At 38.8% G+C, this 24,363-nt stretch overlaps 2 protein-coding genes across 2 annotated transcripts in view; one reads left to right on the top strand and one right to left on the bottom strand.

The window, feature by feature from the left end:
- The window catches only part of LOC131691566 (mitochondrial thiamine pyrophosphate carrier-like), an 84,510-nt gene extending 77,675 nt beyond the window's left edge, over positions 1 to 6,835 (top strand). Inside the window, exon 3 of the mRNA XM_058978084.1 lies at positions 5,958 to 6,835. The gene's annotated coding sequence lies outside the window, so the exon portion shown is untranslated. The remainder of the gene's footprint in view (positions 1 to 5,957) is intronic.
- LOC131691562 (WD repeat-containing protein 89) overlaps positions 1 to 24,324 on the bottom strand; it is a 35,399-nt gene extending 11,075 nt beyond the window's left edge. Inside the window, exons 1-2 of the mRNA XM_058978077.1 lie at positions 24,115 to 24,324; positions 23,129 to 24,056 (exon numbers count right to left, since the gene is read on the bottom strand). Of these exons, the coding sequence (XP_058834060.1) occupies positions 23,129 to 24,056; positions 24,115 to 24,124 (938 nt within the window). The 5' untranslated portion in view covers positions 24,125 to 24,324. The remainder of the gene's footprint in view (positions 1 to 23,128; positions 24,057 to 24,114) is intronic.
- Between the last annotated feature and the right edge of the window lie 39 nt (positions 24,325 to 24,363).

The raw sequence follows: 24,363 nt of genomic DNA on the forward strand, positions 1-24,363 counted from the left end.
TTAGCACGCGTTGTTAGGAGCAGGATACATTGGACCAGACAAAATAGAGAACTTGACGTTACGTTAAGCTGCAGTCCCATCTGCCCGATAACAAAAACAAAAAAAAACTAATCACAATTATTTTGCTTTTCTTGTCTCGTTTCAGCAAACCAAAATCTCTACTATCTCTTCATTTTCTGTCTCCAACTATCCTCTATGTAATGTATCTGAAACTTATGGGACTGGTTAACAGCCGGCGCCTGCTTGTGGAAGAAACTGGTGTGCTATACGGACTAGCACATACGAACAGTTAGGCTTTGTAGGTCCTCATCTTGACAGAGTCTAGATGGGCGGATGAACGTCTGCCAGGGTGTGGACTGAGAAATGACAATGACAAATAGATTGATGTGTCAGTTGCTTTTTTGTTATTATTTCGAACGAACATTTTTCAACAGCATGAAATGAAAGTTTGTCAGTACGTACTTCAGAGTGCGTGGGAGTAATAATCTCAATTTGTTTACTTTTGTTAGATAGGGTGATGGGCCCATTTTTGCTATGTTTGTGTTATCACCCTACGCATTTGAAGTCGTTGGTTAGACTTTCACTTTTTTCAGCTCATTTGTGTTATTATATTGTTTCTTAACAACGAAGCAAAGGTGTTGATGTCAATTTTTACGCATTCCATTGATTGTAGGCCGAGAAATTTATGTTTAGTATGGCGAAAATAGGCACTTTACCCTACGTAAAAACCAACGTTGTAAAAACTGTCGAAAAATAGCAACGAAAATGAACGATAGTTTTCTTGGCAAAATCTTCAAAGCATTCGCGTTTGCTTCTTTAAAATGTTTCATAAGGAGTTATTTGCCCGAAACATTTTATTGTACGATATGAATGGGAAACCTTGGAGCCGTGCAGCAAAGAATCGGCACTCGTTGCACGTCAGCACTGGTGCCCTTATTTGGATAAACCAACGTCGGAGTAAGCTCAGAAAATGCTCTCATTACTCTCTCGCACTATAATCACAAACTAACAGACATAACACTAAAAAACAAAGCTTCGCCCACTTCAACGGTCATTTTAAATATATTTGTAGTTGGGACTACGGCCACATTTGAAATTATGGCGCCACTGACATATGAACAAGCATATGGGGGATAGATCACTAGTGAAAAATTGTTCCCAAACCTGAGGGGTAACCCAGCAGTAAATGTGTTTGGGACTGTGAATAAAAGGTAGAGCTAGTGTTCTGGGAAAATTGTCGGATCTCTGTTTTTTGAGGGAATTCCCGCATAGTGTTATGTCTGTTAGTCTGTGCTATAATTTTGTGATTGCATTTGCTGCCATGTGCTGCATCCCCTACTGGTTAAATTTCAACGACTGTGCTCCATAATAGATTGCACTAATTTTGCGCTTTCGGGCATAGGTGACAACAGATTTTTAATAAAAGAGCTTTTGGGGTATGAACACACTCAATTCGGCTCGGTTATTTCCCAATACCCGTGTATTCAGTAAATTTCGAAACTGAAATCTCAGTGAAGTGAGATTTGTTTGCTGATTTTCGGTGAAATATTTTCCAAGTCTCAGATATCAAACGTCGCGATTACTGAGATCTCAGCAGAAAAATTGTCGTTGATATTACCAAGGACCGTTCATAAATGATGTCGCGTATTGACAAACCCAAGAATTACCGAGAGAAGAACTAAAAATTTGAGACGAACTAGTGAAGTGGGGTTAATAAAATCAATTTTTAGATTTTTTCTGCGAGACATTGTTTATACATGGATCCCAAACAAACAATATTCCATAACGAATATCACGTAACATTTATGACAGAGCAGTGGGATTAAGGCCAAGTTCCCCCAGGGTCGTGCAAAATTGAGAAGCAACACCAATATCGGCACATCGTACAGACTTCCATCTCAAGGGTAATGTCAGAGACATAACCGGAGTGTAGTAGAATACACTTTAGACTGGTTATACAAATGCTACAATTTGATTGCAATCTATTGATAAAAAAAAAATATTCGAGCATATTTATCCTCATATGGTAACCCTAAAAAGAGCATTTAATGAATCTTTTTGTAAATTGAATCATTACACGAAACTGTCAACAAATCACACAAATGATAACTTTTTATTTTGTGCCATTCTACGTGAAAACGACGATATTGTTCACCACCTTCTGATGTTTGTAATAACAAAATTTCATTTCGATTCTTTGTTGATAAATTGATGGCTTTGAAAAGGGCCTTTTGCTTGGGCAGTTTTTGGAATTTACTTGGAGCTGGCGTGTTTGTGTCATCTGAGACGGCGTGCTTGGCGAATTTTTCGGACAGCTGCAAACGGACGGCCGCTTCTTCTTGTATCCTTTGACAATGTTCGGAAACATTAAGATCGACGTATATGGTACGGTGATACAAACAAACTGATGCTGAGCAGCAGCATGCTAAGTTTTTATACCTGACAGCAGCACAATGTAAGCTCGTCCTTTTTTGTATTGCCCTCAATATGTAATCTTCGTAGCTCCTTCGTTGGTCGATACACAAACAAATTGTGTTGAACGCGTCGGAGTGCCGTTTACTTAGTAGTTGTAATGGAATACCTTGCTGCTAAAGTGTTAAAATTGGAAGGAAAATGCTGCCCGTTACAACAAAAACACGAATTATTCCACGTCTTCAGCAGCTGGCGATTCGTGACAACGAAAAGTTGAACAAACTGCTCTCCGGCGTGACCATTGCTTAAGGTGGTGTGTTTTACAACATCCAATCAGTACTACTGCCCAAGAAAACCGAAAAGAATCGAATCGCTGAAACTCACCAATGAAACGCATATTGCTGTAAAAACCGTCCTTTTCAGGACGATCACCTATTTTTGATAAAGAACAAAATTTAAATTGTGTTTCCAGAGGCAGGTTATCGAACACTCAGGGTAAAGAGAGTAATGTAATACGGCACCTTGGTTGGTCGGTTGTCACGGTAAAGATGGACACGTCTATCTATACCAGGACACATAGTGAACTCGGGTGATTCGTAGTTATGCTGCCTAAGCTCGACCCTCATTAGCAGCAGACAAAGATTAAGCCCGTACGATATTAAGCCTGTTCTAATGACCCTGCCACTTCTAGTTTTCCGACCTGTTTACTTCACATCCTTGCTCTCACTTGAGTACTATGGCTCTAATTTTCATAACTTCCCCTACCCAGTAATCTCTAGCTAATTGAATGTCGTCAAAATGTAAAAAAGAAAATGTGACTAACATAGCCGAAATAAAAAAGGCAAAAAGTTTAATTATAATATTGGTATAAATTTGATACTCGTATTATAGTTTAGTGGGGATTGCCGACGGGAAAATGACATTGGAATGTACCGCTACGATTCTGTCATTCTGAAATGGGTCATTGGAAAATCGGCAGAGCTGACACCTCATACATCTTGAAATCAAGTTGTTTGCACGGGGAAGCCCAACCATATGCAGATATCTTTTTTTTTTCATTGAAACCACTAACGGCCGGTGGGATTTGGAAGGTTAACACACACATTCAATGTCTATGCTTCGTATTAACACAGTCGCTTCGCTTATTTACCTAGAAGAGACAAGCATTCAGGCGCAATAGCAAGTGCCGGGGAGGAAAAAATGTTCAGCTGTTTTCAGCCCTTATACACAAACAGCAAATATAGAAATTAAGTGGCTGCTTTTTGCCATAACGAATGGAAATAAACAGAACAAATAGAAATTCGCGTCATTTCAACTCTAATGAAACAACAAAGTATAGGGATAGGTAGGGCAAATCCGAACGTATATAGGTAAACCCGACCATCCCCTGTTATCGAAAATCGGAAGCATGGCGCAAACTAATATCAGTGTTGTCAGGCAAACAGGACCTCTAAATAGTGGAGTACGCACTTACAGGAGGCGGCAGGGACAGGAAGGACAGGAGTCTACGGGCCTAACAAGCACCCCCCCCCTCCTCCCGGTCCTACAGCGAGTTGGGTAATCTTACTATGGTAGGTTCTGGATTGGGCTCTGCTAAACCTCTTGAAAAAGACATAGCTCCGACGAAGCGAATCTATGCCGCTTCTGCTGAGATCCTAAAAATCCAGTAATCTAACATCTTAGCAATAAAAGCATCCTAACCCAACCGGAGGGCCAACCGGCACATCACGATCGACGCCAGCAACATCCCGATTATGGCATACTGGCCATGGCGAACGTCAACGAACAGTACACAAATCACGAATTGGACGGTGACTTTGGGCTGACAGGCGTGCTGTTGTACTCCCTAATAGCACGACTGCCTCCGTCCCGACAAAATTCTGGCAGGTCTCCGGGTACGTTCGTTTAGTTGGTGGTACAAGGTTCGGTTGGAGCATTCCCGATTTTATTCCGATTCTGAACATGAAGGATAATGTTAACCCTAACATGACCTCCCTGCTTCATAGATAACTACGGGATCACAAAAGACGATTATGTACAACGAGAGGAGATAGCAGCCCGGAGTTGGGACCCAATAAAATGGAGAAAAATATAGAAGCTCACACATACGGAGCAGGCGTGGCGAGGGGTGGTTTGGTGAGGTCACCACCACCACCACCAGCTGAAGTTATTCAGTAAGAAGAAGAAAAGGGAAAGCAGCAGCAACAACAGCCAGAGCAGAGCAGGATGAGTTACAGGCCACAGAAGCCAAAAGTAGTGGCAGCGAAGTTTTTGGTGGAGGAGCTCCACAAGTTTGTGGACCCGAAAAACAATGTCCATAAGGACATTAAGGAGAGGGTTCTCAGAATACAAAAGGCGTCAGTGTCTGCCGTTAAGGAGTTTAACACGGCAACGCTGAGGGGTGACGTAGCTGAGCGAGCATTGGCGTCGACTAAGGCTACTATCTTCCTACCCCCCTCCCGCCCCCCCCTGATGTAGGGGAAGGAGAAGCAGATTGGAGTGGAGAACATCCCAGTTTCCACTACTCCAAAGAGTACAAGAACCTTGCCGGGATACGGAACACCAGGCGGGCCCAAGAGGCAGATGCTCGAGGACACTGTTGCTGCCGTTGGAAAGGACGTCATCAAAAAGGGAGAAAGCTGGAGTACCGTTGGAAAGTGGAGCAGAAGAGAAAAGGAAAGCATCCGGCTGGTTAGAAGGCGCCAAAGAGAGAAGTCGTGCTCGTCAAAGCCAATGACGCGACGACGTATCCAGCGCTGCTCACAGAGGGCACGGAGCTGAAGGCCCGTGAATCAGGCGTACCCAAAAAGGTGAGATGCTCTTCGAGTTGAAGAAGGATCCCACGACAAGCAGCTCGATCTTGCAGGAGTCTATTTTCAAATCAATTGGGACCAAATCAATGGGTGAAAAGGCAAAGATTAAAGCTTCAAACCCAGAGATGGTGATTGTGTGCAAGGACTTTGATGAAATCACGACGGAGACGTACCATTACGTTCAGTATTTCGTTCTATTGTGGTAAACCACACATAATTATCATAAAGAATAATTTGAAAATTCCCATTATTTCAAATTTATAGATTCCTTGAATATCATTAGGCTCGAAAAAAACATGTGACACTCCGGTTGTGTCACAAACACTACTGCCGTTATAAGCATATTTGTCCCATGTTTTATGGGACTCACTATGTACGTGGAATTATGCGTATAACGGCAGTTTACACACCCATATTTTTTAAACTAATTCAAGTATTTATAAAAGCCTAGATTATTGGTAAGGATAAAGTATACTTCAATTCAAATGTGGACCAATCCCTATCACTATTGGTATCATAGTTGTTGAATTGCGATATAGAGATGTTCATTGGTTGACATATAGTGTGTTTTACTGTTGAAGCATTTGTGGAAAAAATGGTAAAAATTCTGCAATTGTAAAGCTGTATTCATATATAAGAAAAGTATAAGTACATTGAAATCACATGTAAAATGTTATTTCAACGAAATACGCTAAACAAAATTGTTATCGTTTGTTTTTCGGTTCGTTTCAGGATTCCTCTCATTTACAACCAACCAAAGGATGCTACCGAATTCCTTCCCCAGTTTTCAACACGCTAAAATCAAGCTCCATATCTGCACCTTCTATCGAGCAGAGCTCAGAGCCTTTCATTTCTTTTACTACCAATGGGCTCGAGAACGTGAACGTCGAACAAGATAATGTGTTCTTTGAAAAAGTAGATATGCTACATTTGAGTTCCGCAAGTGAATCCTCTCTGTACCAAGTAATACCCATCAGTCAACAGTCGCTCCGTCGCTCAGCCAGGAATCGTCGAGCGAAAAATCGCCTGTATTCGTCAAGTCCGAAGGTTCAACCACCGATAATAGTACGCCAAACACGTAGAACGGTGCATGGTTTAGAGTCCAACTATGATCCATACCATCTGTCAGATCCGATTTCAATAGGACCTTATAACGATCCAGAACTTTACCCGGAAGAACGCTTGAAGTTCATTGGGAAACAATTTGTTGCACGTTACAGTAACAGTATGCAGAATTTGTATGAAGAGGCGAGGCTAATCGATACCAACGATATGCATTTTAATTTAATACATGGAAGCTATGATAAGATTAATTCGTATGTCGTGGAAGAGGATGATGATGAAGATGAAGAGGATTACACAAAATTTAAGTGGCCGTCCCGTCTGAAGAAATCGCGAAAACTTCCACCATTTTCACCAGGACTCTCTCCGATAGTTAATCGGGATAGTGACGATAGCGGACCGATAATGCCATATGATAGTTACCCAACAATACCAGAATAATTAGCCTGCAGCATCAGCATAAGTCAGTATGCATACTAAAATTAATGTAAGAACGAATGTAATTTGGATTGTCAAACTAAATAGTAGATTTTAATAAAACTGATCGACACAGCAGCTTGGCGTTAAGTCTAGCAACGCTAAACTGAATGCCAGAGCAGGATCAAATCTCGAGCAGAACATGCTCAGGCTGTTGAAGTGAACAATTGAAAAAAACGTAGAAGAGAAATTTTCGATGAACCGTTAATACCTCAGTACTACCATGCAACTGTTAACGAAGGAAAAAAAACCTTTTTTCGTCATTAGCTATCTGACAACAGGTGTGGTCGTCCTCAGCTGCTCATGTCTTTGCTTGAAGCGAAACTCAGTCAGGTTCCAATCCCAACTGCTGTCAAAATGTATAAACTGACTTGGGGTTAGAACCTGACTCAAGTTCAGAATCAAGCAAAAACGACATAAAAGTGTATTTGGATACCTGCTTCATATGGCTAATTAATCGGTATTTTAGTATCAGTAAATGAATAGAGACCTTTAATTTGAAAACGATCTCATATTTTCATATACACTCCCCGTCAAAAGTTTGGAATCGCTTTATTAAGTATTGCAACGTCCATATGGAATATATCAACACCATCCAAAAAGTTTAGCATCACCTAGGAAATTCATGATGCTGTATCTCACAATCAAGCTACATATTTACTTTCTTCAGTAAACTTGTTCTTCAAGCCAAGGCGAGCATTTTAGTTTGGAGTGGGTGAACGGAGAACAGTGAGTCTAGTTATGTACGGTATGCAAACTAGGCTCGATGGCGGATCCAATACATAGTGCCTCGATCATATACATTTGGAACGGGAGCGGTACAAAAGGCCGAATCACAAAAGGCCGAATAACAAAAAGCCGAAACACAAAAGGCCGAAGATGTTCTAACCTACCACAAAAGGCCGAAACCCGAAAAGGCCGAATCACAAAAGGCCGAATCTCAAAAGGCCGAATCATATAAAACCGCAAGTCCACATGCATCAGAAATCGAATGATCTAATCTGTTGGTGTTGATGATACTTTAGTATTGCCCATGACTAATATTTTAAAATAAAATCGCGTTTATAAAAAGCATAGATAATAAAAGAAAATTAATATAAAAAAGTCAGTTTGGCTAAATGTAACCGCTAGCCACAACTATTGTTTGGTTGTTGCACTGCGCCAGCGCATACGGCGAAGCCAGTGCGATGCGGCCTAGCCGCATAACCGAGGCCAAGGATCCGAAGCGGCGTAAAGCCGCTGAGGATCCGCCGGACGAGGTGGCCGCCGACCCGCCGTCGGAAGCGGCGGCCTCGCGCAAGCAAACCTGTGATCCACTCGTTTGCCCGGATTACTCAAACATAGGGGCTTAAATTAGTTTAAGTCCGACGGAGCGGAGCGATGTCGGACAGCACTTGCCATGAAGCGATGTGGCGTAGCCACATTAGGCTTCGTTCTGTTTATTTATTCCAGTAAAGCGGCAAATATGCAACGAGAAAAGTGTCGTAAATATTCCAAACATTATTATTCTATTGAAAAAAATCGTAAAAAATCACTCTTAGAAAGTTTCCAGTTCCAACCGCTCTACATATTTACCATTCTGAAAAGGTACATCGACATTTTGGAGACCCCGCTTTTTGGCAACTTCGTGGAATAACTTCATTGTGTTCTGTCTTGAGTTGGTGATTATGGAATCATATTAGGCTTAATGCAAGCAGTAGCCTGTGGAACAACGACCAACTTGCCGTGTTTAACATTCTACATGACAGGTAGTATGGAAAGTTGTGCTCAAACTGATATTATTTACTATATCATCATTGAAAATATTCAGTTTCAACTGCTCTACATATTTGTCATTCTTATTTGACCAGTCGGCTTAACGGCATTCGGCCAAACGACATTCGGCCTACCGGCTTTCAGCCTAATGACCCAGCACCTTGATATTCGCTGCATATTTACAGCGAGAAAGATGACGTAAATGACGTAAATATTATTTTCAATGGTTCCAATCAAATTCTTTCAAAGGTTCCAATCAAATTGTTGAAAGCTTCGTTCAAATCTTGTTTTCAGTTCCAAAGGCTTTATTTCGCACCCTGTTTGGTGCATTCGACCTAGTGTGCCTCGCTCTAATGACTATTCGTCTATATATCCTTCGGCCGGATAACCCTTTGACTAATGACCCCCAGCATCATTCTAATCTACTACAAAATGCCCGAAAAGACCTTATTAGAAAATATGTGATGCGGATAGCGCATATTTTAACGAAAAATGGTCAATCAATGTTGAATAGATTTTTAGAAATCCTGCCATGTTAATTATTGTACTATCTTTTCGGGTATTTTTCCTTCTTTTTAACATGAGCTGTTCTTTTGAATTTAATTTAATTTAATTAAATAAAAAATCAATTAAAGCAGTTTTCAGCCATCAATTCATGATATGATATGCACCAGCTCATTAATAACGCCATGGGTTACTACAATGACCTTAGCGATTTGATCTCGTGCTTCGGCCTTTTGTAGTTCGGCCTTTTGTAATTCGGCCTTTTGTGATTCGGCCTTTTGTGATTCGGCCTTATGTGATTCGGCCTTTTGTGGTTTTCGGCTTTTAGAGATTTCGGCCTTTTGTGATTCGGCCTTTTGTGCTTCGGCCTTATGTGATTCGGCCTTTCGTAGTACTCCCATTTGGAACAACATCAGATGTTTCAAACTGTTCTCAATTCCTATTCGACCGCTCTCACAACGCCACCCATGTCACGGCTTGGTAAGGCCAAACTGGTGTCGAGGGGGGTCAATTAAGGTTGTCCGAAAATTCAATGAAAGAAATCCCTTCTAGGTCGACCGAGGGCGTCGAAATGCTGAAAGAGATGAGCAGCGGTAAGCGAGTTTTAAAAGAGGGAATGAGACACTTACTACACAATATTCGATTCAACAAAGCTGAGAAATAAGTTTCTAACTGTGTACTACTAATGTCATATAATTCAGCGCACTCGTCAGAAGGTTAAGTATGGAAGATCTATTGAGTAAGTGAATTTTATCATTAATGATCATTACATTACATATTTATATATACAGGGTGTTTGGTTCATGAGTAAGAATCTCTCTAGGGGTGGTTTACTGTCATATTTGGAGTAAAAAATCGTACTACACATACTATTAAATCTCAACCGTTACAGAGTTATTGAACTTTTTGTGTAAAAAACTTGTTTATCTTAAAACACCTACAACTCAAAAAGTATATCTTGTATTTTAAATCTGTTAGTGCCATTGGAAAGGTGAGAAAATTTTCTATTGAATAATTTTCTCATATCTTTCAGATAATTAGTTTTAATTACTTTTTAGTTGTAAAGTAGTTAAAAGTTAGTGTTTTTGATGAAGTTTTTGTTAATTTTCTCAAAATAATGAATTATGATTATAGCAATATCTATTATCCAAAAGTTGGGTTTGAGGACGATTCATAATTTGTTCTTCAACATAATATTCCTATCTCTTTTCGTTTCCTTGTAATTTGACTTCTAAACTTTTCCTGTAATTGGCTTGCAAGTTCTTAAAAGACTCCAATCTAAAAAATATGCTTTATATCGCTATTATCAGGGCTTCATTGAAAAAACACATGTATGTACATGTATGTATCTTTTGGTTAAAAGTAATACATGACTTTTTACTAGTAAAATAACTCAAAATTTGCGTTTTTTGGTGATTTTTGTAATTTAGAATAATTACAAAAATCACCAAAAAACGCAAATTTTAAGTTATTTTACTAGTAAAAAGTCATGTAGTACACTTAACTTAATTAATTTACTAAATTTATCGTCACTATTGTTCATTGGGTCCCCTTAATATTCTCTACAACTTGTTATTTGACACTTTATTCCTATCGCTTTTCATTTCGCTGCAATTTAATAGTTTAATGCTGTGGCCTTATCACAAATGCAGTGGGTTCGAAATCGTTGTTTTTGCATATGAAACGAGAAGATAAAAATGATTTTGCTTCGAAACTAAAAGAGATAATTGAATGGAGTCAAAGGAAGAATTGTAGAACTTGCTGAGATGCATTAATTCCATGATAATAATGGTGAAGATTATTCTTTACTATTTTATGAAAATATCGAAAATGCTAGTAACACTAACTTTAAACTAATTAACTTCTAAAAGAATACTAAATTCACTTAACTGAAAGGTATTAACACATTTTTCTCTGCAAAATTTTCCTGGCTTTCGAATAAAAATAAGAAAAGGTACAATAAGTGCCATACTTTTTCAATAAGAGCTAGTATTAGTGAATATGAGATAAAAATATCCAAGTTCAATAACCCAAACACATGAAAACAAGACAAGATAAGTGTATCATGCCAAAGAACAAATTATACAACTTTTCAAGACTAACAATTTGAATTATGAAGATAGCGATGATGTTATATACATATATATATACACTAAATACTCGTCGATTTCTTCATTCTGGAAAATGAATTGAGCTAACACGTACCTAAATCCATGAACCAAGTTATTTGCATGAATATATTTAAATACATGCACACATCTTTTTTCTGGAAATCACTACCAGCTAATAGAAGATAGGATGGTTAACACAGACACACACGGGTGAGCATTTTAGTTTGGAATCAACCTTCTAGAAGGTCCGTGTTCTCAGAGAAATCGTTCATCGTTGCCTTGGCCCTTGCGCAATCTTTTTGACTCGAAACTGCCACCATGGCGCTGTTTGATTCGGAGCTCTTTCACTACATGGCGCTAGTGTACATAAATACCAATTAATAAATTTAGAACTTGGATTATAAATTGATCCTGATTTTCATGAACATCGAAATCTTCAGCGAAGTTCCACGGTGTGGCTTTATAATGCATCAGGAATCAGGGTTGTATGCAAATTAGGGTGATGAGCCTATTTTGGCACCATTAGGGAGAGGGTCGCACTATTTTTTGAACAACTTTAAAAGAAGCCATATTATCTATAACCTTTCTCAGCATAAAGTATCAGTGTACTGTTTCTTAAACATCTATATAATGCTTATTTAGCAGAATTGCCTCAGTTTTCAGCATAAATGAAAATAAATGTTCCATTCTTTGCATCTATTCCCACCTCAACGATCCAATTATCGCCTCATGGGTGTGCCAATTTCCACCTCATCGAAAAACAATCTAGTTGAAACGCAATGCCTCATATTCCATTTGCGTCGATTCTAACTAGGTATCCAGATCATGGACGCCAACGTGTGATTTGTAAAACGAATCATTCTGCTTTTTTCAGCCGATCAAAACAAACGTAAACATCACGCACAACAATGAAACTCATCAGCTGTTAGTAGAAGAGCGCCCAGAATTGGGCACGTAGAAAAAAACCATTCGAAGGTTAGCAACTGGAATGACAAGTTTCGCATCACACATTGCTTTCTCCCGATCCGAATTGTATGTGCAGATGAAAATAAAATATCTGCAATCAACAATTAGTTGAATAACTTGAAGTAATTGATTACTTATACCTGAAATTGCATTACATTATATTTACAAGTTCATGTTTTGGTTTGGCCGCACTGTTGATTTTTTTTCTATATGATGGATACAAAAAGTTGGTTTTGATTGTGGTAGTGTATCAGCAAAACATGCCAATAATAGGAACCCCCGTATTTAGTTTTATCCTATTATAACACTAGGCCTATTCTAGTGTTTGACGAGTGATTTTAAAGTGGAATTATCGTTAAAAGATTCTCCAGCTAAAATAAAGGTATGTATCAGTGCAATGTTTAGTATATTTGTGCTGGAGTAACGAGATATGAGGCGGTAAATGCTGGCTCGTAAGTGTTTATTTTGCTAAGCGCCGTTGCATCCAGTTTCGGTTCACTACGTGAGTGAGGCGGATTAGTAGATATTTCAATAAGGTTTAATCTGTTTAAATTAAAAGTTGGATTTAGAGGATAGTTCTAAATACATATGTGCACAACAAATAAAGACTATAACTTGAGCTAATTTTTTCTCACCTGCTTTAGCCAAATCGATAGTGTCATTATCTCATATGCTTGGTTCGAAACCAAGGGGTACGAAATAGGGTCACAATAGGCTCTACTGCCATAATAGGCACATCACCCTATGTTTAAAAAAAGCGGAAGGCAATTTGTTGGTAGCACTATCTAATAAAATAAAAGTAAGTTGTAATAAAAAAAATATTGAAAATCGTTGGAGCGATATTTTTGTATAGGCTTGCGGTAAACATTCTCAGATGAACCGCTCAACTGAAATCAAAAAATAAGAAAATGATTGAAGAAAAATGTATTGTGGTGTACTTGAATGGTTCGGCTTCCAAAAAAATGCGACAAAAAAACTGTGTTGACAATGAAATCGGTGTTTTAGGTGTTCAAAATATTAAACAAAAATTCATTACAAAGAATCGAGAAGTTTTGGATGAAAAATGAACCGTTCAAGTACACAAGAATTTAAAAACGAAAATTTAAAGCACATTTTATGAAAATTCGTTCCGATCTGGATGAAATTTCGCGTAGATAATTTCGAAAGTATGTACTTCCAGAATATGCCATTTTTTCGATTTTTCAAGGTTCAACTTTGTAAATTACCTGGGTGTATTAATGTTGCGAGCGTATGTGTGGATAATTGCAGTTGCATGTTTGCGTTTGTGGCCGGGTGGTTTGTGTTACTACGAACGCCACGTTTGTACGTTATTGTGTTAGTGAGTGTTAGTATGAATCTAATTTAATATAGAGCAATAAAAGAAAAAAAAAATACTATGACGGATACAGAAAAGGAAGTGGAAGCGTATAAATTGATCGATATTATTTTTGGTACTCATGAGTAGTGGAAAAGCAAACAGCTAGAAGTACACCAAAAACAAACTAATGAAGTAGAAGATAAGAACACATGTAACATGCAATCAAATTATTTGCGCCCAAGCCAATCCGCCCCTTCGCCAAATCTATCGGTACGGCAAGAGCAGTTGGCAATATCGGTAACTATAACACCTACGCAGACCAGGGTGGCCAGATAGAATTCCTTAATATCGGTAAGGTCACTAAAAGTTTATCGGTAGGCCGGGTTGTCCCAAAAACGTAGTGTTGACATAGAATTGTAAAATACTGAAAACACAGATCTCAGACCAAATCCAACTCAAAAATGAATGTTGAGTAGGATGTGTCCAAAATCAATAAAAATCGGTAGTTTTCGGCAGGGATAAGAAAATATCGGTAGTTTTCCATTGGTCGTCTGTGAATCGGTAGGGAAGACCAAAATCGGTAGGACTACCGATAAATCGGTTGGTCTGGCCACCCTGACGCAGATATCGCTGGATAAACGAACCCTCTACTGGAATCTGTCTATTCGTGCGTCGTCTACACCGAGTAAGAATCATCTTCGTCATCCTGTCCAGAAATATCAACATCGTCCTCATCATCGACCCTCGCGTCGTTCGACACAATCAGGTCGACTTCGAAAGCAGAATCGAAACTTGATCTACCAAGAGCGCCTCAGTGGTTCGATCCAGTGCGCACACTGGTGGTTTTTCAACGCTATCTACCAAGAGGCTCGATCCTGACATTGGGAGCTGTTACGAAAGCGACGTCTTCAAGGTAACAGTTTCCGGTTGCCAGTCAGATTTTTTACATCGTACAAATACCTACATGTTTTTATGTAGTTACCTTGGGCATTGTTTTACGAACGATCAGTGATCTCTCCCTCTTTCGGATACAAAACAAACTGTTTTGATTTTTGGTAGTAGTTAAATGGCTACTACTGAGAGAAGCGCTGAGGCGAAATAAAAGGACTGATCAGTACTCGAAAAAATTTATATTTTGTTTTGGGATATTCAATATATTGGTCGTTACGATTTTTTTTAATTTAATCAAGTTCCTCCGGAAATAACTATCGCTACTGAAGCTAGCGAAGTCGGATGGCAAAAGTCATGAGCTGTTGGCAACCGAGTTGTTACTTACCCCATATTCGGATTCAATCATATTTTTTTGGCTATTATTGACTTGGGTAATGCTTTCGCTTCTGTCTTATCAATCGTCATCTCGTGTAAAACTTCAATTGACATTTTGTTTCTTTCGATGTCTTTGAACATGTTCCGTGTCGTGTTCAGCGGTCCTATTTGGGGAAGTAGTATTTTAAGTGCTGATTTCAGGATTCCACATGATCCACTTTTATTATAATACGTCCTGAATAATTTAGTCCAGCGATTTCAATTTTCTGATTGGTCGTTTTATTATCCAACCAACTTGGGGCTATGCATGTGCTTATAGAAGTGTCAACCCCATTGCTCGGGTTCTCGTTGATATCCAAAAAACGGCGGGTGCACAAGAACATTACAAAGTGACGGTCCTAGATTGAGCAAATGCTGATGATAACCGGTTATGTTGCTCAACGTCATCATAAAGCCATTAGTATACATGAAACCGAAAGTAAAGAGAAAATGGGTTAATTGTGTTAGTATGATTAAAAAGAAAAAAACGAGAAAATGATGAAAAGATATTAGCGATGAATGTAAATATTGGCTGAGAGGTACGCATGCATAGTAGAGAAGTAAACTAAATTGAACCATTGATTAAGCTTGAGCTTGTGCGACCAGCCCTGGCTGCTAGGCCGTACGCGGCTATCGATCTGAACTAGCTGAAATTGCACATGGAATCAGTAGATAATTATGCTTGGGAATAGCGAAACATCTTTCAATGTGCAACTTCTGGTAATCTCAAAGTGTTTATTGATCAATATGGGCGCCGGTCAGGTCCGAGCGTAGATTGCGGAAGGAAAGGGTAGGAATGTTAGTCCGATACTTGTTTTTACTAGAGGCCGTATATACTGCTGCGCACTCCACAAGAATCACGGGAGGAGGATATTGGTAGTAAATTCGGGGGTACGATAAAAGATATTCTGACAAGCGCGCGATTTAAGATGTTTGAAGTCTCATGGCGCCCGGTCACCAAGCGACTTAGTGACTGCCACAATTCACCAAAGAAAATTTTTGAAACGAGTCCATACGGCTCGCTCCTTATTTTCGTTACTCTTTGTGACTACCCATAGAAAGGTACATTGATTGATGGATTACTGAGATTTGAATGAGTTATTTAAAGGTTAATAAGATCGACGTAAAGTAATTGGTATCAAAATTATATGAGCCTGCAATTTAATCCTGAAATTTACAATATCTATAACTAGTGAGTACATGTAATTACTTTCTCAATTAAACTTAAAATTAGCTAAGGCTATTTATGAATTATATAGATTATATGAGGAATTCCACGAAGATCCGTCCGAAAATATTTAAAATCCTGATCGATCATCTTGGATTCCTCTAACATTTAACATAAACATTTTCCACAATCAGTAAGATTATTTTGACTCGAGAGCAATTTTGTAAAAGGGCGTAAACATTTCTACGCGCATTAATTTCATTTTTTTTTGTTCGATTACTGTATTTTATACAGCATAACTTTCTGAGGACGAGTTTGAGAGAATTAATATTTATGTGCGAATAAAATGTACACTAAAAAAAATGTGTCATTTTTCACAAAAACAATTTGTGTTAAAAATTTAAATTGTAAAAAACCCATTTTCTCTATTTTTTATATTTTAGAAACAAAAACCTAAAGAGAAAAGAAATATTTTGAATGTGATTGCATGATGGAGAACTTATCGGTAAAATTTTTTTTTCGAGAGTTGTCCTACTGGAGCTGTAGAGCTAGGTTCTCGGAAGGGCTCCCCGTTAGAATCACATACTACAATTTGCAGACGAGACAGGCAATGTCGCCCACTAAAACACTGCATTAGGCCAATTGTAGCGGGCCGTGATTCTGAATGTGATATTCATTGTACGGTTCAGGTATGTGCGGGCGTAGAGACTCGCGATCGCGTGTATCATCGCGAAGAGCTCGAGCATTTGTACGTTAACGTGTTCGATCGCGTGTGCGTTTGTATGTCGCGTGTGCTAACGTGTATGTAACTTTGCGTGTATGAATTCTATTTTATAACAGTGTGCCTTTCGCATATTCGCGTGTGTTCTTGGATAATCGCGCGTGGACCATGAATCTAATACTTTGTTTTTTGGTGTACTGCTAAGATGCTAAAAGAGCGTGAGATCTTCCATATCACTAGAGTGCGCGGTGATGTCGCCATGGAACGTGTTGTCTAGTGGATATGTGCTTTATTTGTTTTATTGGTCCTAATGAATGTATGGACCTAAGTTATTAGGACAGAGAGTAATGCTTTCCGAACGTGACCGATTCACGAGCGCTCGAAAACGGACGTTTGCAGGTTCGTGTTTGAGACAGCGTTTGAAACTTCGTGAGTGCTAAAACGTTCTCCTTATTACCGGGGTGTTATTAAGTTTGCGCAATCGCGAAAGTAGGTGTGCGTTGTTAATCGCGAAGGGCTTAAGCGTTCGTACGTTAACGTGTTTGTCACGTGTGCTCGCGTTCATGTGACTTCGCGTGTACAAGACTGGATTTTGTAACCGTGTGGCATTTCCTATATACGCGTGCGTTCTTGGATGGTCACGCGGACCTTCATTCTGATAGTTTGTTTTTGGTGTACTAGTCACATTCTGACAGGGAGTAAGCTACCCCATATCACCAGAGTCCTCGGTCATGTCGCCATGTAACGTGGTGTCCAGTGGATAAGAGATTTTTTTTTAATTGATCCAATTGAAAGCATGGACCTATTCTGCTTATATCAAGGATAGAAACATCCAGAAGTGACCGATTCATGAAGGTGCGAGTGCGGGAGTTTTTAGGTTCATTTGAAAATTTATAGGAGCTGAGACATTCACTTTATCACCGGGATGTTATCATGTTTACGAGATCGCGGGTGTAGGTGCCGGGGATGGTCGCGAAGGGCTCAAGCATTTGTATATTATCGTGTTTGTCACGTGTATGTGACTTCGCGTGTATTATTTTGATTCTATAATGATGTAGCGTGTATTCTTGTTTGATCACGCGCGGACCGTGAATCTGATGCTTAATTTTTAGTGTATGGTACAGATGGTAGTCCTTTTCCCTATGTGGAAACTTGAGTTTCAGGTCATGTCACCATGGAACGTGTTTTTTAGTGAATATGAGCGTCACTTCTTGATTGGTTCAACTGAAGGCATTAGTACAGACCGGTAAAACTTTCGGACGTGACCGTTTCATGATCGCGCGAATGGTGGGTTAATGTTTAAGACCGCGTTTGGAAGTTTAAAGATGCCACGTTTACTTAACTACCGGGGTGTTTTCATGTAGGCGAAATCGCGGGCGTAAGTATGTGTGGATTATTGCAATTGCATGGTCGTGTTTGTGGCCAGGTTTGTGTTATCGCGAAGGCGACGAGCGTTTGTATCTATATGAGTATAGATAGCGCATAGTAGAGATATGCTAATAAAAGGAATCATAACATGCCGAATAAAGAAAAAAAAAAGATGCAAAGAGCTTGACTAGAAGCGTATAAATTGTACAATACTATAGAATAGAAAAACACATGTAACATTCAATCAAACTCGTCTAAATGCAGCAAATGTATATTTATCATTAACGACAATTGCATGCTGTTAGACTTTCATCATGCTATGCTGGCCGGGAATGGATGACTCACGTGCGTCGGTAAATTTATTTTACTCTAATTTATCCAACCCGATTTTCCCGAATGAATAGAACCAAATGCTCAGATTGATCACCAGAAGTATTAGCCACTATTCTATCATATACGTCAGTTCTGCATCCATTCCCTGACCCAACTGTTACAAATACTCAGACAAATCATACATAGATAGACATACGACTAGCATATAACAGTTGTACACCAGTACGAAAAACTACGATTATCACAAAGCTACAACTAATAGGTTTCTACTTATTCTACTTTATTAAATTAATTTAATTAGTATATGCACGATGACGAAGTCGACCGATAAATGGACACACAATGACTCCCTCCGTGAGCCCCGTCCACGAATACCACCAATAGATCAATATTTGCAAACACGGCACACAGCAAAAGTCAATCTACGTCGATCCGCCAGTCGGCCACGCCGCCGCGCATAGACCAGTGGTTTAGCGTTGGTATGCGCAGGTGCAGAGTATGAAGAAACATATAACATAAAAAAGGCGCATAAGCCCTCTCGGTCTCCTCGATGCATCACTATCGAGGCGTAATGCAATACCCATCTTAAAGCAATTGATGCTTGATGATGTTTGCAATACCGTCAAACCCCTAAACCTTGGGGAGGGAACTTATCGGTAAAAAAGTTTTTCTAGCAATGACTTTATACATGTTTTTAAATTTCATGCTAATTGACATACAAAACTGTAATTTTATTACAGAATATAATTCTAACTCTTATTTTAAATCAAAATGAATTTAACAAACGTCTTCCAAAATGCGATAGTTTTCGAGATATTTGGAATTTTGTTCCAACAAAAACAGGTAACTCGTGTGATTATGCTCTTTTCAAAAGTTATTCGCGTTACCCAATTATAAAATTTCAAAAATCTAATGTTTATCGTTTTAAAGACGTAAAAGAAACTTTTTCAGTGTATTTGGATCATGGAGAAGCTTTCAATAAAAAATGTTTCCTAACAACAATTTTTGACATATTTTTATAATTCTTCCTATTTGCAGTAAAAAATACAATTTTCTTTTTGAATATGATTCTAAACGCTATTTTAAATCAAAATGCTCATAACAAAAAATTTCTGAAATGTAGTTATCGAGATATTTCAAATTTTGTTTTAACAACATAATACTTTTGTTTTATTACGACCTTTTCAGAAGTTATTCGCTTGTTCGAGTTGGCGTGATATTCGTCATATTAAAGATGAGGCTCTATTATCACAACGGTGAGAATAGGGCCCATGATGAACAAATAATTCTCAGTATGGTAAATCAAATACCGAAAACATCGGAGCGGCTCGTATTATCTGCATGTGCTCAGATAACGAGAAATATGTAAAGTAAGGTCGGTGGTCCGAAACCGACTGGTGATTTCAACCCGAAACCAACCCCTACTCAGTTGAACTCATTTCGGAACCGGTTCGGAATTCTGAATGGAGTCAGTATGTATTCCAACTCAAATGCAACAACCGATTACGGCTCAATCGGTTTCGGAATCAGTTGTTGCATTTGAGTTGAAATTCCAAATCAAATTCCGAATGGCTTGACCGGGTATGGGTGGTTCAATACCGACCTCCTAGGGATCGTCCGAAACCGGCCCCCGCGATTTCGCGCTTTTCGGATTTTCCAGCGTGTTTAAGATTGTTTATTTGTGTTTTATTGACCGACCAACAACGTCCAAGTATTCAAGAATCAAGTTCACGAAGAAGAAACAAATAAAGAAAATCAACACCGAGAAGCAGAGCCGTAGCGTGACCTTCTGACGCCCTTGGTGAAGTCTCAGTCTTATGCCCCTTTGGTGTTAACTTCGTCATTCTTTTTAGTTCGACTTTCGAACAATGATTTCGTGTGAAGATGGAAATGGTTCCGCTCTCTTGAGCTGATGGCCACAAAGGCATTTGCCAATACTATAGTAATATTGTCATGTCGGTGAACATGAATCACCCGGAAAAAGTTTCAAATGTAAAGGTTTAAAGAATTTCACATTCTGTCACTTTGTGCCTAACTCTCCTGAAAAGACCCATATTCTGACTTCCCGTTTAAAAACATTGATTGAACTCTGTTGGACCATATTTGAGCTTCTTTCGGACCAAAGATAATCCGCTAAGTATTGTAAAGATTTTGAAAGAGCTAACGCAAACATATTCAACAGTGACAGATATCCCGAAAATTCCTCCAGATCAGTTCATAATTGTGATATTCTGTCTAAAGTAAGCAAATGCCGTTAGTGGCGACAAGGCTTGCATGAAGGACTACCGCGTCTAAATGTCCGCTTACAAAGTTGAGATTGACGGTGGGGTTACCGATTCGAAATAGTGCATGAATCTACTGAAGCATGGTGTTGGCTGTTTCAAGGTCTCTTTGCTTAATCGAGCAATGCTTTTTGAATGAAAATCGCGCTGGATGGGGCAAAATTGTGTGTCCCTTCAAACTCGGTGTTTGATTACGTCTTCTTCGACAAGAATCGTTTGCCAATTTAAAACGTTTACATGGCGAATTGGGAGGAAAACAAACCGCTTCTTGGCTTAAGGGGAGGGCGCTAATATAAAAATGCGAGATCTCAGTGTGCGTATTTTAAACGTCAGATATCTCAGTGTTTGAGATAAATGTGTTGCATGCGTCCATGATAACAATCTGTGTTTTCGTTGCACAGATGAAAACTTTCTTAGCAACAAATTTACGGGAATCGATGGAAAGCACAACGAAGGTTTATTAATTACGTGCATTGATTCCACGTGACTCATTTTCACTCAGCCTATCTACTTTGATTCTACTAATACAATATCCTGCTTTGATATATGAATTGCATTCGCTACATTTAAATGTTTACTTTTGAAAAGTTACAATGGCAAAATATAACTAGAAAGCCCACACATGAAATGTGACTATAATGCCTAAAATTAGAAGTTTTTTCATGGTTGAGATTGTCCCATTAAGGTATAAAACAGTTCCAGCTATTTGTTCGGTTTCGGCCGCAGTTTGATGTCTTCTCATATAATTTTAATCGGATTCGAACGCCTACTACAAATAAAGTGACCTGATAAGCAAGAACGTTTGGTTCAATATGTAACATCATTTGGTTCAATATGTAGCATGTTGATTGGTAACTGTACGAATGAAGTATACTTCATTTATTATTAATCCAAATGCACTGCTAAATTAAGGTTGGACAGAGAATGGGCAAAAATCAAAAACGAAAAAAAGCAGTTTTTCCACACCGTGTGTTAGACCTTCCTAAAAATCAATCAGCTTATGTCGAATGTTTTTACAGTAATGCTGATTAATTTTTATGAAGATCTATCACACGGTGTGGAAAAAACAGCTTTTTTCGTTTTCGTTTTTGCCCTTTCTCTGTTCATCCTTAAAGATTTGACACTAAGTAGTGTAGTCCTACGTCTACAGTTCGTGCGACCCCATAGGGCTGTTCGTTAGAGTTCGCAGTATCGACCCTTTTTGGCGAGAACCGGTACTACGGTACTGAAGCCCTCAGTACGGGAGTACCGGTAAAGTACCGGTACTCGAAATTTTTTTTAAAAAATTCGAAAAAAGCTTCAAACTGAAATTGAATGCTCAAACTGATGATCTTATTCTCAGAGGATTGATTTGTGCTGATCAAAAAACATGTTTATTGTTTTTAATTGCTTCGGAATGGCAAGACTCATTTCACAGAAGATATTTTTCGTATATTTTATTTCGAAATCTAGGCCACTTTGAAATCAATAACTGCTAAGTGGTGCGACTTTCGTCGACTTGAACAGATGGTAAATGTATCAAACCTTATTAACAACAGTAAATCAAAGCGAGAATGGCAGTAAATCCGAGCAGGTTAATCACATTTCCTCTCTTGCTTTTCTGAAAATTGATTTCGACCTTTATGTCGTTTGCCTACTATTCTCTAATGCATATCAAGGCTCCTTGTTTTCCTGTAAACTATGGAGCTTTGCAGAATTTTCCTATCGCTAATAATTACAAATCGCTCCATTTGAAGCAGTTCACCAAGTCTAAAACTGTTAGCTACTAAATCGCTGTTCGTTCTTTTATAGATAAAGGTTTAAGAGCAAACCAAATACAGACATGACTTAGACCATTGTCTTATAACGCGCCACCCAGTAAATAATGGAAACCAATCAGAATGTCGCTAATAAAATTTTAACTTCTAGAATTATTATGATGTTGGCCAAACCTCATTCCCGCACAAAGGTGTTATCTCAACGATTTATCTAGAAGGCAGACCGATATTTTGAAACAGATCCCCGTGCAGAGTTAACATATTTGTCATGAAAAAATGTATAGTACCGAAAATACCGGTACTGGCTTTTGTTCAGTACCGGTATTATGGTACCAAAAATGTGTCGGGATTTTCGGTACCGGTATTACCGGTACCACAACCCTACTGTTCGTTGTAGTTTTTAGCAAACTCTCATATCAAAAAGTTTCAGTCCGACTTTTATGCTTGAAGATTATAACCCGTATTCTTGTTTGCAACGAAAGAGAGATACGTTCGAAAGTGGTTTGTATTCCCGTTTACGACAGCAAAATCAAATGAGCTTTCTATTCGTTCGAATCGCTGTCAAACGAATCTCGCATTCGTCGTATCGTAAACAAGAATACGGGTGTTTGATTTTCACATTTCTATTGAACACAAATAACCAGCTAGTACAATATTTTAATCCTAATATATTTAAAACGGGTATATCGAAGTATGTTTGCACTTCAACGTCATAAGAAATTAATCACCCAACAAGTTTTACTAAGATTCCTCTGATAAATTTGATAAAAACTCACCCGTTATTGTAGTTCGAACCCGCTAATAGGAAAAATCCTGTACTATCGTTATGTGCTCCAATCACGTTGCAGTCTATTGACGACGTTCTTCTGATAGATGCAGTGATGTTTTCCCGGCTGAACTGTACCTCCTGATCTTGGCTGGCTATGTCGTACAAGTGGAAATCATTCGTAGTCGTTACGCAAGAAATCCAGTCTTTCTCGCTCGGACTGAGATGCCAGCTGAACGTTTCAATAGAATTGTCCACATTGAAGCAGTACTGCATCGCTTCGTCCTCGTTTGGTTGAGATATATCAAATACATTGATTAACCCGTCCACACTACCACTAGCCATTAGATCTGGATTAGTTGGGTGAAACTGAACGTTCGTGATGTCCTCACTGTGGCACTCCCAATAACTTCCCATATACTCGCGCTCACGAATATCGTAGAAAAGCAAATAACTATCACCATCTTTCTGCACTTCAGTGGAAACACAAAGAACACGATCGTTTTCATTGATATCGAAGGATGTACTTGTTTTCGCTGGCCCTTCGGAACAATCATGGTACGTTGCTACCGGTTTCATCGACCGCAAGTCATGAAGCATCACAGTGCCATCTTCGGTGCAGCTCATTAGTAAGTTACAATCTTGATGGAAAAATTTAACGCCCCGGATAGTACTGCTGCGTTTGTCAGTATATGTTTGATCTCGTGTCAATTCGCCATTAGATGCAACTTGATACAGTTGGATTTCTTTTTGCGAAAGGCCTACCGCTAGTTTCCGCCCATCGTTAGAAAGTGATAAATAGAGACCACATGTACGCTTTAACGAAGCTCCTATCTCCGAGCTTTTTGAGATATTGCGATTAAACAGTTTCTTTAATTCAATCGCGTCACAGGAATCGACATCAGGAACTGGGGACTCCTCATCCGAACTTTGAGGATCTGTAAAAAACAAAAATTATTATGAATTCTCAAAAAGTTATCAACAAAATAAAAATACCCTCGAACATTGTATATCAAGTATATCGTTGAATAAAGTTTCGCACGAAAACTAACTGATCTGGCATAAAGTATACAAATGTAACTACAGGGTATCGTAAGTTAACAAATTACAATGTTACTGTTAAAACTTCTGATTTCGAAAAAAACTAATACAATGCTGACTCTCTGTTTATAGTTCATATACGATCAGCTGGTGGAGAAAACAAAACGCACGTGGTCGCTAATATGATGACCGCAGCCAACCTGA

Source organism: Topomyia yanbarensis, chromosome 3 (assembly GCF_030247195.1).
Source record: "Topomyia yanbarensis strain Yona2022 chromosome 3, ASM3024719v1, whole genome shotgun sequence".
NCBI classification, from domain to species: domain Eukaryota; kingdom Metazoa; phylum Arthropoda; class Insecta; order Diptera; family Culicidae; genus Topomyia; species Topomyia yanbarensis.